The following is a 16,297-nucleotide window of genomic DNA, read 5'->3' as shown; positions in this document are numbered from 1 at the left end:
TTGCTGGTTACAAGCAAATCACCTTAGTTTTAAACTTATAACCATCTTTTCATATATCCTTCCATGGTGGTGCCATCTTTGGTTGTTGTAGTTGTGATGCAAGTGCCAATAATTTATAATATACAGTATATTTAAATTGTAATTATTGTACTTGAGTCGAAGTTCTGTGCAGGATAGTTGCTCAGTTGGTGTTGCAAGTCTGTTGCCCAGTTTCCAGCTGCTGCAGTGGAGACATGCCCGTACCGACCCGTGTTCCCAGATCTCATCAAATATTTAGGTGTGCATAATGTTATCATAACTGATAGAGTTGAGAAAACCAGGGCTGCAACTAAAGATAATCTTCATTATCGATTAATCTGTAGATTATTTTCTCTATTAATCAATTAGTCATTTGGTCTGAAATGTCAGAAAATGGTGAGAAATGTCCAGAGCCTAATGTGACATCCTTAAATGTCCTGTTTTGTCCTGACCAAGAGTCCACAACCCAAAGACATTCAGTTTAGTATCATCAGAAACCAGAATATTCACATTTTAGAAGCTGTAATCAGAGAATTTGTACATTTTTTCTTAAAAAACTACTCAAAGTGATTAATTGAAAACTGCAATTACTGTAATTTTCTGTCAATCAATTAATTAACTCATCATTGGAACTCAATAAAAAGAACAATACAAACAATAAAAAGACACAGGTGTCCTTCTGAGCTCAAAATATTATATATATATATGAACTGAGCTTAATTAAATGATATGTTTTTAGCAAAATCCTCACTCCTCTTAACTGGGCCAGTAGGGGTAATAAACAGTAATAAGTACAGTAATAAACAACCACAGCTAAAGGCATTTCCGGCAATCAGCCGGGCTAAAAACAGCTCTGTTGCAGGCCACATTTTGACCTTTGTCACAGCTCAAAAACTGAAATCCATAGAAAAGTTTGGTCTCATCTTGAACCGGAGCGTCTGCAGATTAATTCCATTCTTGATATGTTATGATTCACTGAAGTTAGGCACGATGTGAGATGAATAAATCCCTGTTTTCGTTAGCTTTGCCACCATCTTGACTGTAAGGGAGCCAGGAGGGACAACTGAGTGAGATTCAACTCTAATTTGTTTAGGAGAAGTGTTTAAATTGAGAAGTTTGGACTTAACGTCCTGTTTATTGTTACATTATTATGTTTAGGCTATGCAGTTAGGTCGGTTACAATACCATCAAACTATTCTATGCATTTTAAAGAAAACTGAGACTATACATATCCCCTGACACATCTGGCAGAGATCTGCACTCTTCTAAATCAGTGTGTTCTTCTAAATCATGCTGTGGTCACATTGTTAGGGGACAAATATAATGTTCACATGATTCATGATCTCAGGTGATTAACTGCAGCTCTGGAAGAGTGTAACTTTGGTCGTTTGTTGGAAAAATGAAATAATCCACAGTCTGCACAGAACACAGTGTACAATGAAGGAAGCCAGTATCTACAGTAAAGGAGAGCTCTGAAAACACAAAGCTCCGCTGCCTCATTCGACCAGATGGATGGATCAATGCTGCCGCTTTCAACAACCAGTGGAGGAGAAGAAGAGAGGAGGATGAGAGGAAAGCCATAAAAGGATAAGAGAGGAGGTGATGGAGGCGGTGGTTTTGTTGCTACAGGAGACAGAGGAGGGGGAAGACAAAGAGAGATTACTGCCAATTGAAGCAGGGCTGTTCACACATACACCTACTAATTGAGAAATGGATTTCCCTCAGCTCTACTGCGACAGAATAAAAATGATCAAATGCTGCCTTTGCTTCCAGATCATCCTCTTTGTATTCTTCTTAATTTTCAGGTGGCATGTTGTCATGATTTATCATTTCTCTCAGAGCTGAGTCCCAAAAAAAAATGGATCTTAAAATAAACAAAGGAAACAGTGAAGGCTCTACACACTATAGAAAACATGCACATGACTCCTACACAGATAGATAGACGACACAAAGACAACTAATTAAGAACTCCCTTTCTGATCAGCCATGGGAAAAGCCTGAAGCCTGTAGACAAACTAAAAATAAAACTTCAAAGAGCTTTTAAAAGGCTCGGTCCTTTTCCTTTAGTCTGCGACCCCGACTCGTTATCAACTGTCACGAGATGTAAACATGTACACAGAGATAACATTGTGAAGTGGAAAGCGGAGAAGGTTAGAGGAGAACGCTGAAGAAAAATACAGTAAGTCAGTCATTGTAATGGAGACAGAAGTCCACTATTCTGTATTATCTTATAATGAGACTGAGAGAGGCAGAGGCCAAGGATGGAGACATCACGACTACTTTTACATGTTATATGAGTACACAAACAAATTGATTGATTAACAAGGGGTGTTAAAAACAATATTTAGTAGTTATTAGTTCATTTGAAGGGGACAGTGTCCATTGATTAACAGAAAAAAGAGCTATAAATTTGCCAAAGTAAGCAATTTAGACTAATTTTCATGTGTTGTCTCTGGTTGGATGTTATGACGGCATCTTAAAAGAGTTTGGAGAGGTGTCACATTTTTCTCCTTTCCAAAAACAATACACTAGAGTTAAGAAATTAATTAAACAGTGTGTTTACCTGCTCAAATGTAAGCCGCTAACATTAGCATGCCAGGCTAACTAGCTGGCCTACAGTAGTAACCTGTTACTTCCAAAGCGATTGACTTCCAAGCTATTAGCAAAACACATTATTTTGTGGAGTTACAGGTTACACTATAAAAAGCTTCGTTCAGAACACATACACTATGTGGGAGCTAGTCCTGGATGCTACTTTATCAGAGATTAAGCTAACGTTAGTGGCTGTCCTGTTCTTTGTTCAGTCTGTGGCTCTTGTGTTGTGTAGCAGGATGCAATCAGGCTCAGTGTGACCGTCTGCTCTGCCTTTGATAGTATGACGCATTATCACTTTATGCAAGATTTGATTTGCTGTATCAGAATAAGGTCTCCAGCTACGTAAGCGGGTAATGAAAAGGTATTTCATCAAATCAATGCAGAACTAGTAGGCGCCATCATGAAATCAAAGAATTTAATATATAAATTTCTCCTTTTGGTTTCTGTTGTGATTTGGCGCTATATAAATAGAATAAAATTGAATTGAATTGAATATACAGTATATGCTGTCACAGACAAAAAAAAGAAGAAAAAATGAATCTTGAATAAAAAAGAAAGACTGTTTTGCTTACTGCTGGTATATTTACTTATGATGTTTATAAAAGCATGTGAATGAAGGACATGCATTTGTTGAAGCTTTGCAATGTCTAAACACAGATTTAAAACTGTATTTTTCATTTTTAAGGATTATAGAATATGGGTTTAATTTTCAGTTCTTACTTAATATTCACATGGAACATGAAAATACCCAAAACTTTATATGGTCAGTTAAATCATTGCTCTTATCTTTCAAGGTGACCGCTCTCAGTTTAATCATTGGCTTGCTCCCTCGGGAGCAGCAGGTGTCTGATGCAAACAGACAGATGGCATCGTGGGAAATGTAGTGCCTTTTTTGTCAGCGAGCACAGCTTGTAATGGCCCTGCCAGGAGGCATTAAAGGCCACAGCCTGGACGCTGCTCTTTGCTCACAGGGTGAAGCTGATTGAAATTCCGCTCCTCCCGCATCGCCGGTTTGGCGTCGCTCCACAGTGCAATACTGCAACCTATTTCACACTCTGCTGGCATGGAGTGATGAAACCAGGGAGCAAAACTCAGGGTGGCAGCAAAAGTCCAAAAGTAGCACGCAGAGCCATCCTCCATATCCTCCTCCCCTGACTGGCGGGAGAATGCGCTCATCTAGAGGTGAAATGGGAAAAATATCTTAAGAACTCGCAACTCATCTCTTTGTTTTTCTTTAACCATGCTTCATAACTCTTGTACTCCACTTTAGTGCCTACGACTTCCTCTGAATGTTGTTTATATTTATCTAATACATTTAAAATAATAAAATCATCACCATTCATGATAAAAACCAGCCAGAGTATGGGATATTTGGAATGACACCTGGTTGAATCCTCTCTCTAGTTTGACAAACTGTACGAGGTTTGGAACTATAAAGTCTCACATCTCTACATGTTTTATGTTACACATGTTACACTATTTTAAGATCCCGACATCACTGTGACAACAGTTTTTTGTAACAACAATGCACAGAACTGAACAGTAAAATTTAAAAAACAAAGCATTAAAGGTAAGAAAAAACCCCCCAAAACTTACATTTTTGTGCTTCTGTAAATTAGATTTGTAGTACCAGTTACACTGATTCTACACTAAACATTTTGATAGTATACTTCAAAAAGTAACCATTTCACTTATATGTATGTATTTCTCAGATTTGCGCACAAAAAGGGGGAGCTTGAAAGCAGCTTAAAATTACATGTTACAGTGCACTTTTATAGAAAACGATAGAGCTTGGATAAAACAATAACACAATACAGATGTGGAAAGTAAAACAAATTGTAGAAAAGTAAAAGTAATAATAATAAAAATAACAGCCATGAAATATGCAAAATAAAATCTATAAATGATTAAATAATTGGCTTTATTACATTATACCACGCTAACAAAGTAATTGCTGCATTAAAATAAAACTAAATCTAATTGACTTCACCCCCTGTGTCGAGTCTTAGAGAGCAGTATAATGTTATAGGATGAAATTATTAGTTTTTCTGTGTCATAAACTATTAGATAGTTATTGTCAGGAAATGTTTTTGCCAAAATGTGTACATAGCGTTTTGTTTCTAAATGTTATAATTTCCTGACAGTTGTAAGGTGCTGTGTATTGCTTTTCTTGTTCTATATCTTTACTCTTGTTATTTTTGTTCTGGGGAAACTGGCCCAAACCTGCATGAACGCCCCAAAGCTGCTGTAATGAAACCCCAAATCTTTGTAAACAGCATTTCTGTGTTACATGTTATTGCTTTTAACAAGGCTGCATCTGCTGGAAACCACAGTGATTACTGCTTCTTTCTCCCACGGTGATGTAAACAAATACTACCCCGGGTGATTCTTCCTTTAATTACACCAAAACAGAAGCATAATGAATATCCAGCAAACATGACAGCAGCTTATGGCAAATGACTTCACTCTGATATGAAAAAAAAACTGTTTGCTGTGACAAAAGATGTAGCTCAGAAAGCTTGAAAACGAGTACAGATCTCAAAGAAAGTGTTGGTATCGGTTGGAGGCACGAGTCTGTGTGTGTTTTGGCGATTTATAAGCAAAATAATAGCAAACAATATAATTTCTGTAAAGGAAATGGTGCAGTGCAGCAAAAATGAGATTCTGATTCCACCTATGATTACAGGAGTATGTTTTAGGCATCCAAACATGTTAGAACAAATAACATTTTGGTTCGATTTTATAGTACTGTACTATAATACAAGGGCTAACAGCCTCAAACCTGCAAGACAAGAACTATGCTGCTTCTTATAAACATGTCTACTATTCACCAGAAATCAAGAAGTCAAGTCAGATATGTTGACCATATACCATATATTACCCCTTTTACTCTTCCGTCTAAACAGGTCAGATATTAGCAAGCTAATGTTAGTTTTGTCAGTTGGTTCATTCAGTTAGCTCACATTACATCTGGCAGTTAGTTAGTTCACATTTAGTAACAACTAATCTCTATGTAAGAACTAGTTTGTGTTTTGCAACTGGTTTTAATTTAGTAATGTGTGAATCTGCACTTGGTAAAAACTTACTTTATAACTTGGCTAAGTTTGAACTTGCAAACAGCTGGTGCAACTGGCTCTTGGTAATGATACCGTCCAATTTTTTCAGGGACATGTAGCTGTAATCTCAGTGTTTTAACATATCATGTTACTGTATGTAGTCATGTATGTTGCATATTTAAGACCCTTTTATATGTTTATTGTTTCAGCTGAAAACATTAAAAAGTCAGTTGGAGAAAGAGTTTTCAACCAACTCTCTGAATTAGCATTAGTCAGCTAGCTAGTTAGCTAGATTTGATCTGCTAGCCACATGGTTAAAGTTTGGAAAAGATTGTGATTTTGGTTGAAAAAGTCATGCATCCTGTCTCGAATTTCAGGCAAGATATTCTGCCATCAGCAGTTGGTTTCAGTTTAACAGTCTGTTGCTAGTCGTAACTGCTTCTGGCACATTTCTATAGCAGTTAACTGACTGTTACAGCCGCCATTTTGTCAGATCTGTGACCAAGCAAATATTGCCAGGTATCTTTAGCCTGCTCCTCAAATGGCCTTGTTGGAGCATTATATGTAGGTAATTGTTTTTTATAACAGCTGAATTGTGATTGTTGATTTGTTTTTTATTAATTTAGTTTTTCTGCGATCAGTTCAATGCTAACCAAGCTAATCATTATGTTAGCTGGCTAGCTGTCTGAGGCTAATGTGTTGCTAATACAATATTCTGTGTACCTGTTTATTTACTGTTTGTTAGTCCTATATGTATTTTACTCTTTTTACTTTGTCTCTTTTGGATGCTATGTGTAACCTATATTTACCAGATTAATTACTGTGTTGAAAGCAGTGTTTCACTGACATCTCTGATTGAAAGTTTGAAGTCTATTTCACCTCTGACCACAGCCAGCATCAAGATTTTTAGGGAGTGTCAAGTTTAATGATGATCTTTCACATCTTATTTGTCTCTTCCTGGCATGAGGACCAATGTAACTAACTATGTAGTCTATACTTGAAATGTCTCAACAACAAATGGATTGACTGCCATTGGTACATAGGCTATATCCATGGTGCTTTCATTTGAAACAATTTGGCAATGCAATGAGTTTTATATGTTCATAGAATTGTAAAGAGGAAAAAAGTCTGAAAAGTAAACTTGTTTCAACTTCTCTGTAGGACGACAGGTGGCCAATTGCATTTAAGGAGTTACCTGTGAGCCTGTGTGACTTTTGTTTACATTCCCTGGTGCAGCTGTCTGTACCAAAAAAAAAGCAAACAAATTCCATCTGTGAGTCAGACCAAAGGAAAAAAAAAAGAAGGAAAGCAGTTTTGTAGATGTGATTACATCCTAAGGGCTGCAGCAGCAGGTTTCGTAACAGAAAAGTCATCGGCTGGAGGAATCTGTCCAGCAGAAGTGGATGAATAATGAGCTCTGTTCTGCTGTAGTCTTAACTGCTGACGCTGAGGTGCTCTTGAATTGCTCCAAAACTGTTTCAGTTGAGCTGCTCGGTGCCCAAAAGCAGTTTTTTGTGGTTGGCTCCCAAGTGTGAATGTGTGCAGCTGTGTGATTATATTGTTGAACGCGGAGCGTGCATGCTTAGCAAACCCTTCACTTAGATAAAGATGAAAAAATATGTAACCACAAAAATGAAAACAGAAGGTCACAGAGTGTGTATGTGGAGGATGGGGAGAGGTAATTGCTGCCACTCTTCGATCCCTGTAAGGCAGAGAGGCACTCGGTGACAAGCAAGTGTTGCCATGGTTACAGCATCCCATTGTTTTAGTAGTTTCAGCCGGTGCTCTGGCAGCCTGTCTGTTGCAGTCCCCAGAGTATTTCTCTAATGTGTGTGTGTGTGTGTTTACACCCACCTGAGTACATATATTATAAATACATGCAATGCAATTGATTGTTATCATCATTAGTGCATGTTTGAATAGATAGATATTTTAAAATGATATTTTATTTAATACCAGTAGTAGTAGTGGCAGTTGAGGTAGCATCAATAGTAGTAGTATTAGCAGTAGTGGTAATTGTAGTAATAGCAGAAGAAGTAGTAGTGGCGGATTAATAGATGAAGATGTGGTAGTAGTAGTAGCAGTAGTACCTGTAGTAACTTAGTAGATGCAGCAGCAGCGATAGTAGTAGTAGCTACACTAAGTAGATGTAGTAGTGGTAGATTAGTACATGTAGTAGTAGCAGTATTAGAAGTAGTAGTGTGGCAGATACAGCTGTAGTAGTAGCAGTATTAGAGGTAGTAGTTAATAGAGTAGTGGAGTAGTGGTAGATGGAGCTTGGTATATAGTATTTAGCCTAGTAGTAGTTGTTGTACTGTACTAGAAGTAATAGTACAGTATTTTTAGCAGCAGCAGCAGCAACAACGACATAGTCGTAGGACTGGTGGTAACACTTGTGATAGCACTTTCTTAACAGTAGGCGGTCAGATGTTATGTTATCATCATTAGTACATTCTTATGTCATCAAAAATGAAAATAATCATTAGTTGCAGCTCTAAATAGAAGTAGTGGAAGTAGAAGTAGCAGTATTACTAGTAGTAGTATTAGCCGTAGTGGTAACTGTAGTAGTTGTAGATGTGGTAGTAGTACTGTACCAGTAGTGATAGTAGCAGCAGCAGTAGGAGTGGTGGTAACAGTTGTGATCGCTACAGAAGTATTAGCTGGAGGCTAGTAGATGTAGTAGTAGAAATATTACAGTAGATATAGATGTAGTAATAGCAGAAGTATTATGAGATTAAGACCAATGTTTACGCTCAGTTAAACCTGGGCTAACCTCAGCGACCTCCAGTAACAACATCTATATCTACAATCGGACATTATTGGTTTGTCTTGCTGGAGGGCTTTAATTGTGTAGCAGCTGCAGGAAGCACACATTGCTGGCACCTGCTTTCCAGCAACTGTTGTCTGCTTTTCTCATTGTACAGCAGCACAATGCGCCTGTGATTCATTGTGAACAGTTCATAGGGGGCTTACCTAAGATTTCAATATTCAGGGAAGCTAGTAGCAGAAGGAGGCATCAGAAGTTATGGATTTATTTTCAGTTTTTAAGTGTAATTTTGATTTTATGAATTCAAACTATAACAAATTGACCAAAAAGTTCAAAACTGCTTATCACCTGAATCCAAATGATAGTTTTAGAGACAGAGAGAAAGTGTTGTTTTCTCGTTATTTTGTCTATTTGTATGAGCGATGGAGAGACAGGCGGACAGAGGGAAACTGTGACAAACTGCAAGCTGCGGTAAGGGCGGCCAGATCCCCTGTAAGTGGAAAAGAATGAAATATGGCTGCCTCCCCTCCTTTCCCAAAGGAGCACTGAAGGAGCCAATCCGATGCATCATCCTGCTCCCCCTCAGCCCAGTGTTAACTCAGGATAACTGCAAGCCTTTACTGTCTACGGCTGATAAATGTACCAATACGGTGCAAAAAAACAACCTCCCTAAAAGAAGACTTGACATTTTAATAAGCCTTTAATAAGCCTCTCAATTGGGCCAACAGTGATTGGAGGGCATAAACATATCTTTAAGTGGATAATTATTCTTTTAATGTCATAATAACTAAAATAAACACACACCTCTAGTGGTATCTTCTCATGCAGATAGTTTTGGTTTTCTTTGCCCTGGTTTTGAGATGTCTTGGTGAATTGAGTTTTGTTTGTGCTCCTCAAACCAAAAAATTCAGCAACCAGTCACTCGAGATAATCCACAGAACCTGCGGCATCAAACAACTTTCTTTGGTTTAGAAAAGTTCTTCCAATCGTTTAGTCTGTAAAATATCAGAAAATATAGAAAAAGGGCCCATCAATATCTATATTACTCTCCTGTATTACAAAGAAATTCAGCAATTCCTCACGTTTATGGAGTTCAAACTAAACCTATTTGGCTTTTTTGCTTAAACAGTGACTGAAATTATTAATTTTCTTCCAATCAACTAATTGATGAATTGACTAATAGCTGCAGATCTACTTCCAATAGAAAAAATGCTAGATCTGTTATCCAGAGTAAGCCGGGCAAGTTCTTCTGGACACTGTTGAACCTTTTAATGACCGTGCACACACATACAAGTATTTCAGTTATTCATGTTAATTAGGTCACCGACTCTATTAATAAGAATGATAAAGGATGAAGTTGTTACATCCCAAATGATGCAACAAAACTAAGAGGAACATGAAGGAGCGTCAGCAAAGCTCAGCATGGACACAGTCTTGAGAGGTCTAATCAAGCAAAATCAGTGAAAACACCTGTGGTGGTTTTTCATGGGTGTTTAAATATAGTTGTTCAGTTAAGTGAGCACCGCAAATGAAACTTTATCTCAATAGTTCCACTGTATGTTAACCAAGATGTGTCTTAACATCAGACATGGTGTTTTGAAGTAGAGGAGGATAAATACAAGACAATTTCCACTGTTCTGAGTGTAGCTCTCAGTTTCTACTCAGGTTACTACCGTATATGTTTTTTATTCCATGACAGAAATATGAATGTAATTCAGCTTCAAAACTTGTCTGTGTAAGCTCGTTACATGTCAATCTGCTAACCTGTGTGTTGTTTTTTTTGTTGTGTCTCTGCAAACAGGTTGCCTGTTTGCGAACGAGCTGTGTTCGCCATATGAGATCTGTGTCAACGGTAAGATAACCAACACACACATGAACACAGCTTTACATCACAAGTATATTCAAAAACAGCCAGGCTACCAGCTACAAACTTTTGTTACTGTAGCTGTAGGATCAGGATCACTAATCTACATTCACATCTTACCATTTATATTTGTTACTAGGGACTGGTACTGGATCGGTTTATCAGGAAAACCTTCATCCATGTAAAACAGGTTGAAAACTTCTCTTCAGTCATCATCAACAAAATAACATCAGGAGTGACAGAGATTTTACAAAACAGATTGTTAGAAATATACATTTACACTTGATTACATCTCTATTAGTAATAGTAGGAGTTGCCTTAGTAGTAGAAGTAGTGTACTAGTGCATTACTACTACTAGCAGCAGCTCCAGGAAAGTAGTTGTTGGGGTGATGGTAACAACCGTCATAGTATTAGCAGTTGGCTAGTAGATGTAGTAGTAGAAATAGAATAGGTGTAGTAGTGATCGAGTAGTAGAGGAACCTTCAGTGACATCTGTAGCTACAACCAGATCAGTGTTTCCCCTATAATAGTACAGTCCTGGTGGGCTGCCAGGCCAACAAGAACCCCCGCCAGGCCAAAAACTATTTTTTTAAATGCCAAAAATGATGCCAAATATCCATTCATTCGGAAATCAATAGCGTTTGGGAGCCTCTGAGCAGTTTTCGAAACATGAGTCAACGTCTGTGTCGTTGCCTCCTGGTAGCGTATCTCCTTTTAAGGAATAGGGCAGTGCGTAAGCAAAACGAGTGGTTAAGTGAGAGAGCGAGCGGCAGAAAAGTGATGGTGAACGTGAGCAGAGCAGAGGAAAAGGTTAGCTGTAAGTTGTCGATCCGGCTGTAAATGTACAGACAGACAACAGTGTGTCAGTTAATAAGCACTGCAGCTTCTCAAGACTAAGAAAAGTCTCGTCTGTTGTTTCTCCAACTGCTGGAAAATGAAGGGCGTTAGCTCCGAAGTTAGCAACAATGGGTTAGCCTAACCTGATGATACTAAACAGAGAAATAGAGGAAGGAGAAATGTGTGGCTAAGATCCCCCCCCCAAACCTCCCCTCTTCTCCCGCCAGTCCATAGCAATCAACCTAGGGGAAACACTGCAGATATTATCAGTTCTTCTTACTGGAGGGTTTTTAATGTGTAGTGGCTGTCCTCTCTTGGTAGCATGTCAGAGGCAATTAAATCAACAACATGGTCATGCCCTTTATGACTGCTACAAAGTGAAGGAACACAATTTTCGAGAGCGGCAGTCCAAACGGTTTACCTTTCATGTGCTGTGCACTAAGTACTTTTTATATAACGCTCCAATTAAGAGTGTAAAGGATCCCTAGAGGAAATGAAGTTAGTTGTTTTTCTTGGAGCCGTTTGTTGTCTGGTGTTTTTCCATTAATGGTCTAGAAGGGGTCGAAAGTAAACTCTGAAGTTCACTGGAAGATCATCTCCGCCTGTTGGAGACTTGGCCATTATACAAAGCTTAATTAAAGGCCGAACAAGTTATATTCACTCGGCGCATGTACAATAACAATATTGTCCAAAACATATTCAGTCTCTGCTGCATTAATGAAGGCAGTCAGGAGATGCAGGAAGTACAAGAATTTAAATCGCTGAGTTGTTTGTTCATTCATTCTAACCTCTTAAGAATCAACAGCTGTGTTTTGTAACTACACACCCACACACACCCACACTCACATCCACATATAAATACAATTATAAACCCTCATTCTGTCTGCCTTTCTTACTCCTTCCCGGCCTGTGGCGTGGGGAATAAGGAGACCCTGCTGAGAATCAACCTAGAATCAAAAAAAAAAAAGCTCAAAGCATGAAAGTTGTTCACAGAAAATAATTTGCATATATTTTGAATCTTGGAAGCACTTTTAACTCCACCGGGTCAGTCATGTGTTGTAAAGGTAACCTTTTTGTTTTCTATATCTTCCCGATTATAACATTTATCGGTTTAGTGAGAAGCTCTAAGCTGTGCAGAGCAGGCGTCACTTATCAACATGTCTGCAGGATTTAAAAGGCAAAAGACCGAGAGCCAATAGAGATAACAGAATACTATAATCTGCAGAGTAATCTCATTTAGCATGTGAATGGTCTGTTAGGAGGTGCTGCAGGTGGCCGTGCCGTCGGGTGTTTTCTGACTCGCTTCCTGACGTGTGTTTATTTCAGGCAGGGAGTGTTTGTTCTGAATTCATTAACTCGGTCATTTCCTGTCCGCGCGGTGTCCTTTTGAAATGCGCCCCCGTAATGTAATTCTGACAGAGGAGGAGAGGTGGATAAAAAAAAAAAAAAGAAAACATGTATCCAGTGCCGTGAGACGATCATTATGGCCACCGCGAATTTTATTTTTAGCCGAGCTCAGACGGCCTCTCCGTCTGTGTTGTGACTGCCTCGGGTGACCTCGTTTCATGTTGATATATAAAAAAAAAAAAAGGGGGTGTGAAGTGTCGACTGCTTTTACATTGGTCTGTATCTGTTGCTTTTACTTTTATTTCCACACTGCTGCTTACACCTGTGTCCTCTGCCTTCGTTATTTATACTTCTTTTTGGGATTTTTTGAAAATTGTACTAAAGGTGGTTTGTACAGGAAAAAAAGATGGAGTGACATTGCAGTTTTAGAAATCAAAACACACAAAACCACACTGCCATCAGGGCAGTAGTTACCACTGAGGAAACTGATGAGTTTTCCGGATGTTTGGAGGCTTTAATGACCCGAGGAGGAGTATGCAATCTACAACAATACACAAATTACATCTGATGGATTTTCTAGAGGTTTATTATGATGTAGTATATTTGAAATTAGGGTGTTTTTTTAGCTAAAATAAACATATAAAGTACATAAAATCTACAAAATACAAAATATTTCTGTTTTTTCTACCAGTATTATGTCCATGATAGTGTGGAGACCATCATGGGAGGGGGGGGCTGAACCCCTTTAGGTGATAAAAGAAACATTTATACAGTAAATCTACTGGGTCTCAAGCTGATTAACAGGATTTGAAAGTAAAGTAAAAAAAAGTATTTGACTTTTCTTAACTGTGTTGCATTTTATTGTGAAATACTGGATAGTTTTACCTCTGGCCAATAAAAATAGATATACTGTATGCAACGAGAGTAATTTTAGAGTAAACAGAGTCTGCACCCTGAGGAGAAGTCATGTAATAAAGTAGGTTTGTTTCAGACACATACAGTAGGAAAAACTCACATAATGATAAAAATGGGAGGGAAAAAAAAACAAAAAGGTTTGCAAAAAGAGCTGACATTTATTTACATAAAGTAGAAAAATGAACAAAAATGTGCAAAGACATAAAAGAAAAAGGATTTCATCTATTTTCATGACAGCTCCGTAAGTGAAGTTCCTCCCATTTTTTGCAGATTTCAGTTTTGTGTGTTTATTTGCTTCACTGCCTTTGGGGCAGTAAACACAATTCAGTGCTTTGCTTCTGCTGCTCCATAGATCATTAAAAAGCTCTCAGCTCTCAGTTGGATGGTTGTTTAGTAGCTGCTGTGCTGTTTCTCCTCAGCTGATGTTCCAGCTGTGATGGAGGACTCTGTCCAGACTTTCCCCCCTTCACTACTCCACTGATTTGATTTGACTTTGAGTGGTGGGAGATACACCTTTTAAATATTGTTTTTCCTCAATGAATATTATGCATCACAGAACCAATAATTAATAGTGAAAATGTGGTTTTTATGTTTTACATTGTCAGTGCATCTAGAACAGCCTGCCTGAGGAAATAAATTGGCTGATATTGTGTCTTATATTCTTAAAACATACTTTAATTGGAGAGTTTATCCAGATTTTTCCTGAGTATTACTTGAGAGCTTGAGAATTCAGTGTATATTTTCTTCTGAGCCAGCTCTAGTTTAATGTATTCACCTATAAGTTTTTACATTTGCTCTTTATACTATGTACAGCACCCTTCCTTCTAGATAGCAGACCCCAACACTTCTTTCTATTTTGGGGATATTTTTTTGCCTTTATTAAGCAGCGACAGTAGAGAGCTTTCAGGAAATTAGAGGAGAGAGATGATGGATGACATGCAAGACAGATGATTACAACACTCCTCTCAGATAGATAGATAGATAGATAGATAGATAGATAGATAGAAACTTTATCGATCCTGAGGGACACTTAGGCATCCAGTACAGTTTATATAACACAAAGCACCAATAAAAGAATAAAAGAATAAAAACGCAGCAGTAAGTGAGTCTAGCTACCAGAGTTACTACAGACAGCTGTCACTATGATAGAGGATGTACCAATGCAGGTAGTGCAAATGCAAGGTGATTAACAGTGCAAGAATAATAATTACTGCAAATAATATAAAAAATACAAATTGGAGATAAATGTATAAACAAATATAAACAAAATTTCCTCATATTACACTAAATACTGTCGGGTTAGCTTAGCTTTAATATTAGCTTAATGCAGCCTACGTGTGCATTATTTACACTAGTTGCAGGAAAAAAAATGACCAGAAAGAAAATAAAAAATCAGAATGATCACTCAGTATTAAAAAAGTAAAGATGTATGTATACAACACTTGTCAAAATAAAAGTTACAAGTAAAACAGAGATTACAGGGACAATAAAAAAAATCTAAACATCTTATAAAATAAAATTACAAAGAGATCAGGACTCTTCAAACAGACTTCTGGGCTTCTGTAGGCCTGTTTGGTAATCCACTCATGTCTGCAAATAAAGCTATAATTGGTATTTATGCATGATGTCGTGGTACGTTGAGTTACACAGGTTTGTCTGCTCTGTGTGAGACATTAAAATGTTTGTTTCGGTCTCCGGCAGCGTCGGCTGTTTCGGTGGAGCTACTTGTCAGCTCGGCTACACTTTCAGTCTAAGTTTCAGAGAGCATGAAAAGCCCCCCCCCCCCCCCCGCCGGGCTGAGTCAGGTGAGGTGAGGCTGAGCCGACAGCTGGATCTCACAGTGGAAAAGCTACGGCGGCTGCGTCTCCAGCCATTGTTCTCACCCACCGTGTGTCTGACCTGCTTTGAATAGCTGCTGTCAAACTGCCCCTCACAGACAATGCCAGTCTGTTGTGTTGCTGATTGGCAGCTCTGGCTCTATCAGACCACACAGCAGCAGCTCTGATTGCCTGAGCTGGCTATAATCTCTTGGCAGAAAAAAAAGAAACAATGAGTCAGGTTGGTTTTGTTGAGCTGAGGACATTCACTCTCTCTTTCTTTCAGCTGTTTTTTTTTTTTTTTTTCAAAAACAAAGGGAGAGCGTGACAACTGAAACACATCTCAATACTCTGAGGAAGCAAGTTGTTCCTTCTTCTTTGGCGTCGGAAGCCATTTAAAAGGCTTTGAAAATGTTTTTTTTTTTTACACTTGACAGCTGCTCCTGGCTGAAGACAAAATTGTTTACAAAGGTGAATATAACCTGCCTGGAGAATCTAAAGAAGTAAACAATCTTTATAGAGCAGCTCTCTATAGGCTCTCTCAAAACTTTCAACTGAGTTACCCCTCAGGCTCTGCCCTGATCAGTGATTTCACAGCAGGGGGATCCACAAGCTGAAACAAAAAACACCTGCTATGACATCACGAATTAGGGATGTGGCCAGGAAGGGCTTGCAACACTATACACTATGCATGGAAGTATTAGGGAGAACTGACACCACGTTACAAGATGGCGTCCCATTCCTATGAAAGCATACGCTAAAATAAACTCTTCATGTTTGTGGCGTCCGTCCTTAAAAAGCTACCTGGTGGTCCCAAACGCTTCCTTGTTTTTGGGCTCATAGATCACAACAAGTGGCACACATGAAAGGAATAAAATAATTTCAGCTCCTCTAGACTTTACAAATTTTATTGGACCGAATGGATCAAATTTTAATAATAAAGACTCTTTTCTGGGGGCTTGTTACACTGTTTTACAGCAGCCCCCTTTTTTTCATGTGATAAACGTGGAAGTTTCACAGCCCAGCACTGTTCCTGGGGGCTTGCTATAAAGTCACATAGTCATGTCTGTCAACATTGTT

At 38.4% G+C, this 16,297-nt stretch overlaps 1 protein-coding gene across 5 annotated transcripts in view; it reads left to right on the top strand.

Moving 5' to 3' along the window:
• LOC137194613 (receptor-type tyrosine-protein phosphatase N2-like) overlaps positions 1 to 16,297 on the top strand; it is a 251,576-nt gene that overhangs the window by 8,278 nt on the left and 227,001 nt on the right. For 2 of the 5 annotated variants that reach the window (XM_067606684.1, XM_067606682.1), the window contains exon 2: positions 10,238 to 10,288. In XM_067606684.1, coding sequence (XP_067462785.1) covers positions 10,238 to 10,288 — 51 coding nt within the window. Of the gene's footprint in view, positions 1 to 5,145; positions 5,190 to 5,596; positions 5,753 to 6,116; positions 6,234 to 10,237; positions 10,289 to 16,297 lie in introns of those variants that run through there. The other 3 variants (XM_067606687.1, XM_067606686.1, XM_067606685.1) reach the window with 3 other exon arrangements.

Source organism: Thunnus thynnus, chromosome 12, assembly GCF_963924715.1.
Source record: "Thunnus thynnus chromosome 12, fThuThy2.1, whole genome shotgun sequence".
In the NCBI taxonomy this organism is placed as follows: Eukaryota; Metazoa; Chordata; class Actinopteri; order Scombriformes; family Scombridae; genus Thunnus; species Thunnus thynnus.
This window is presented reverse-complemented; position numbering and strand designations above follow the sequence as displayed.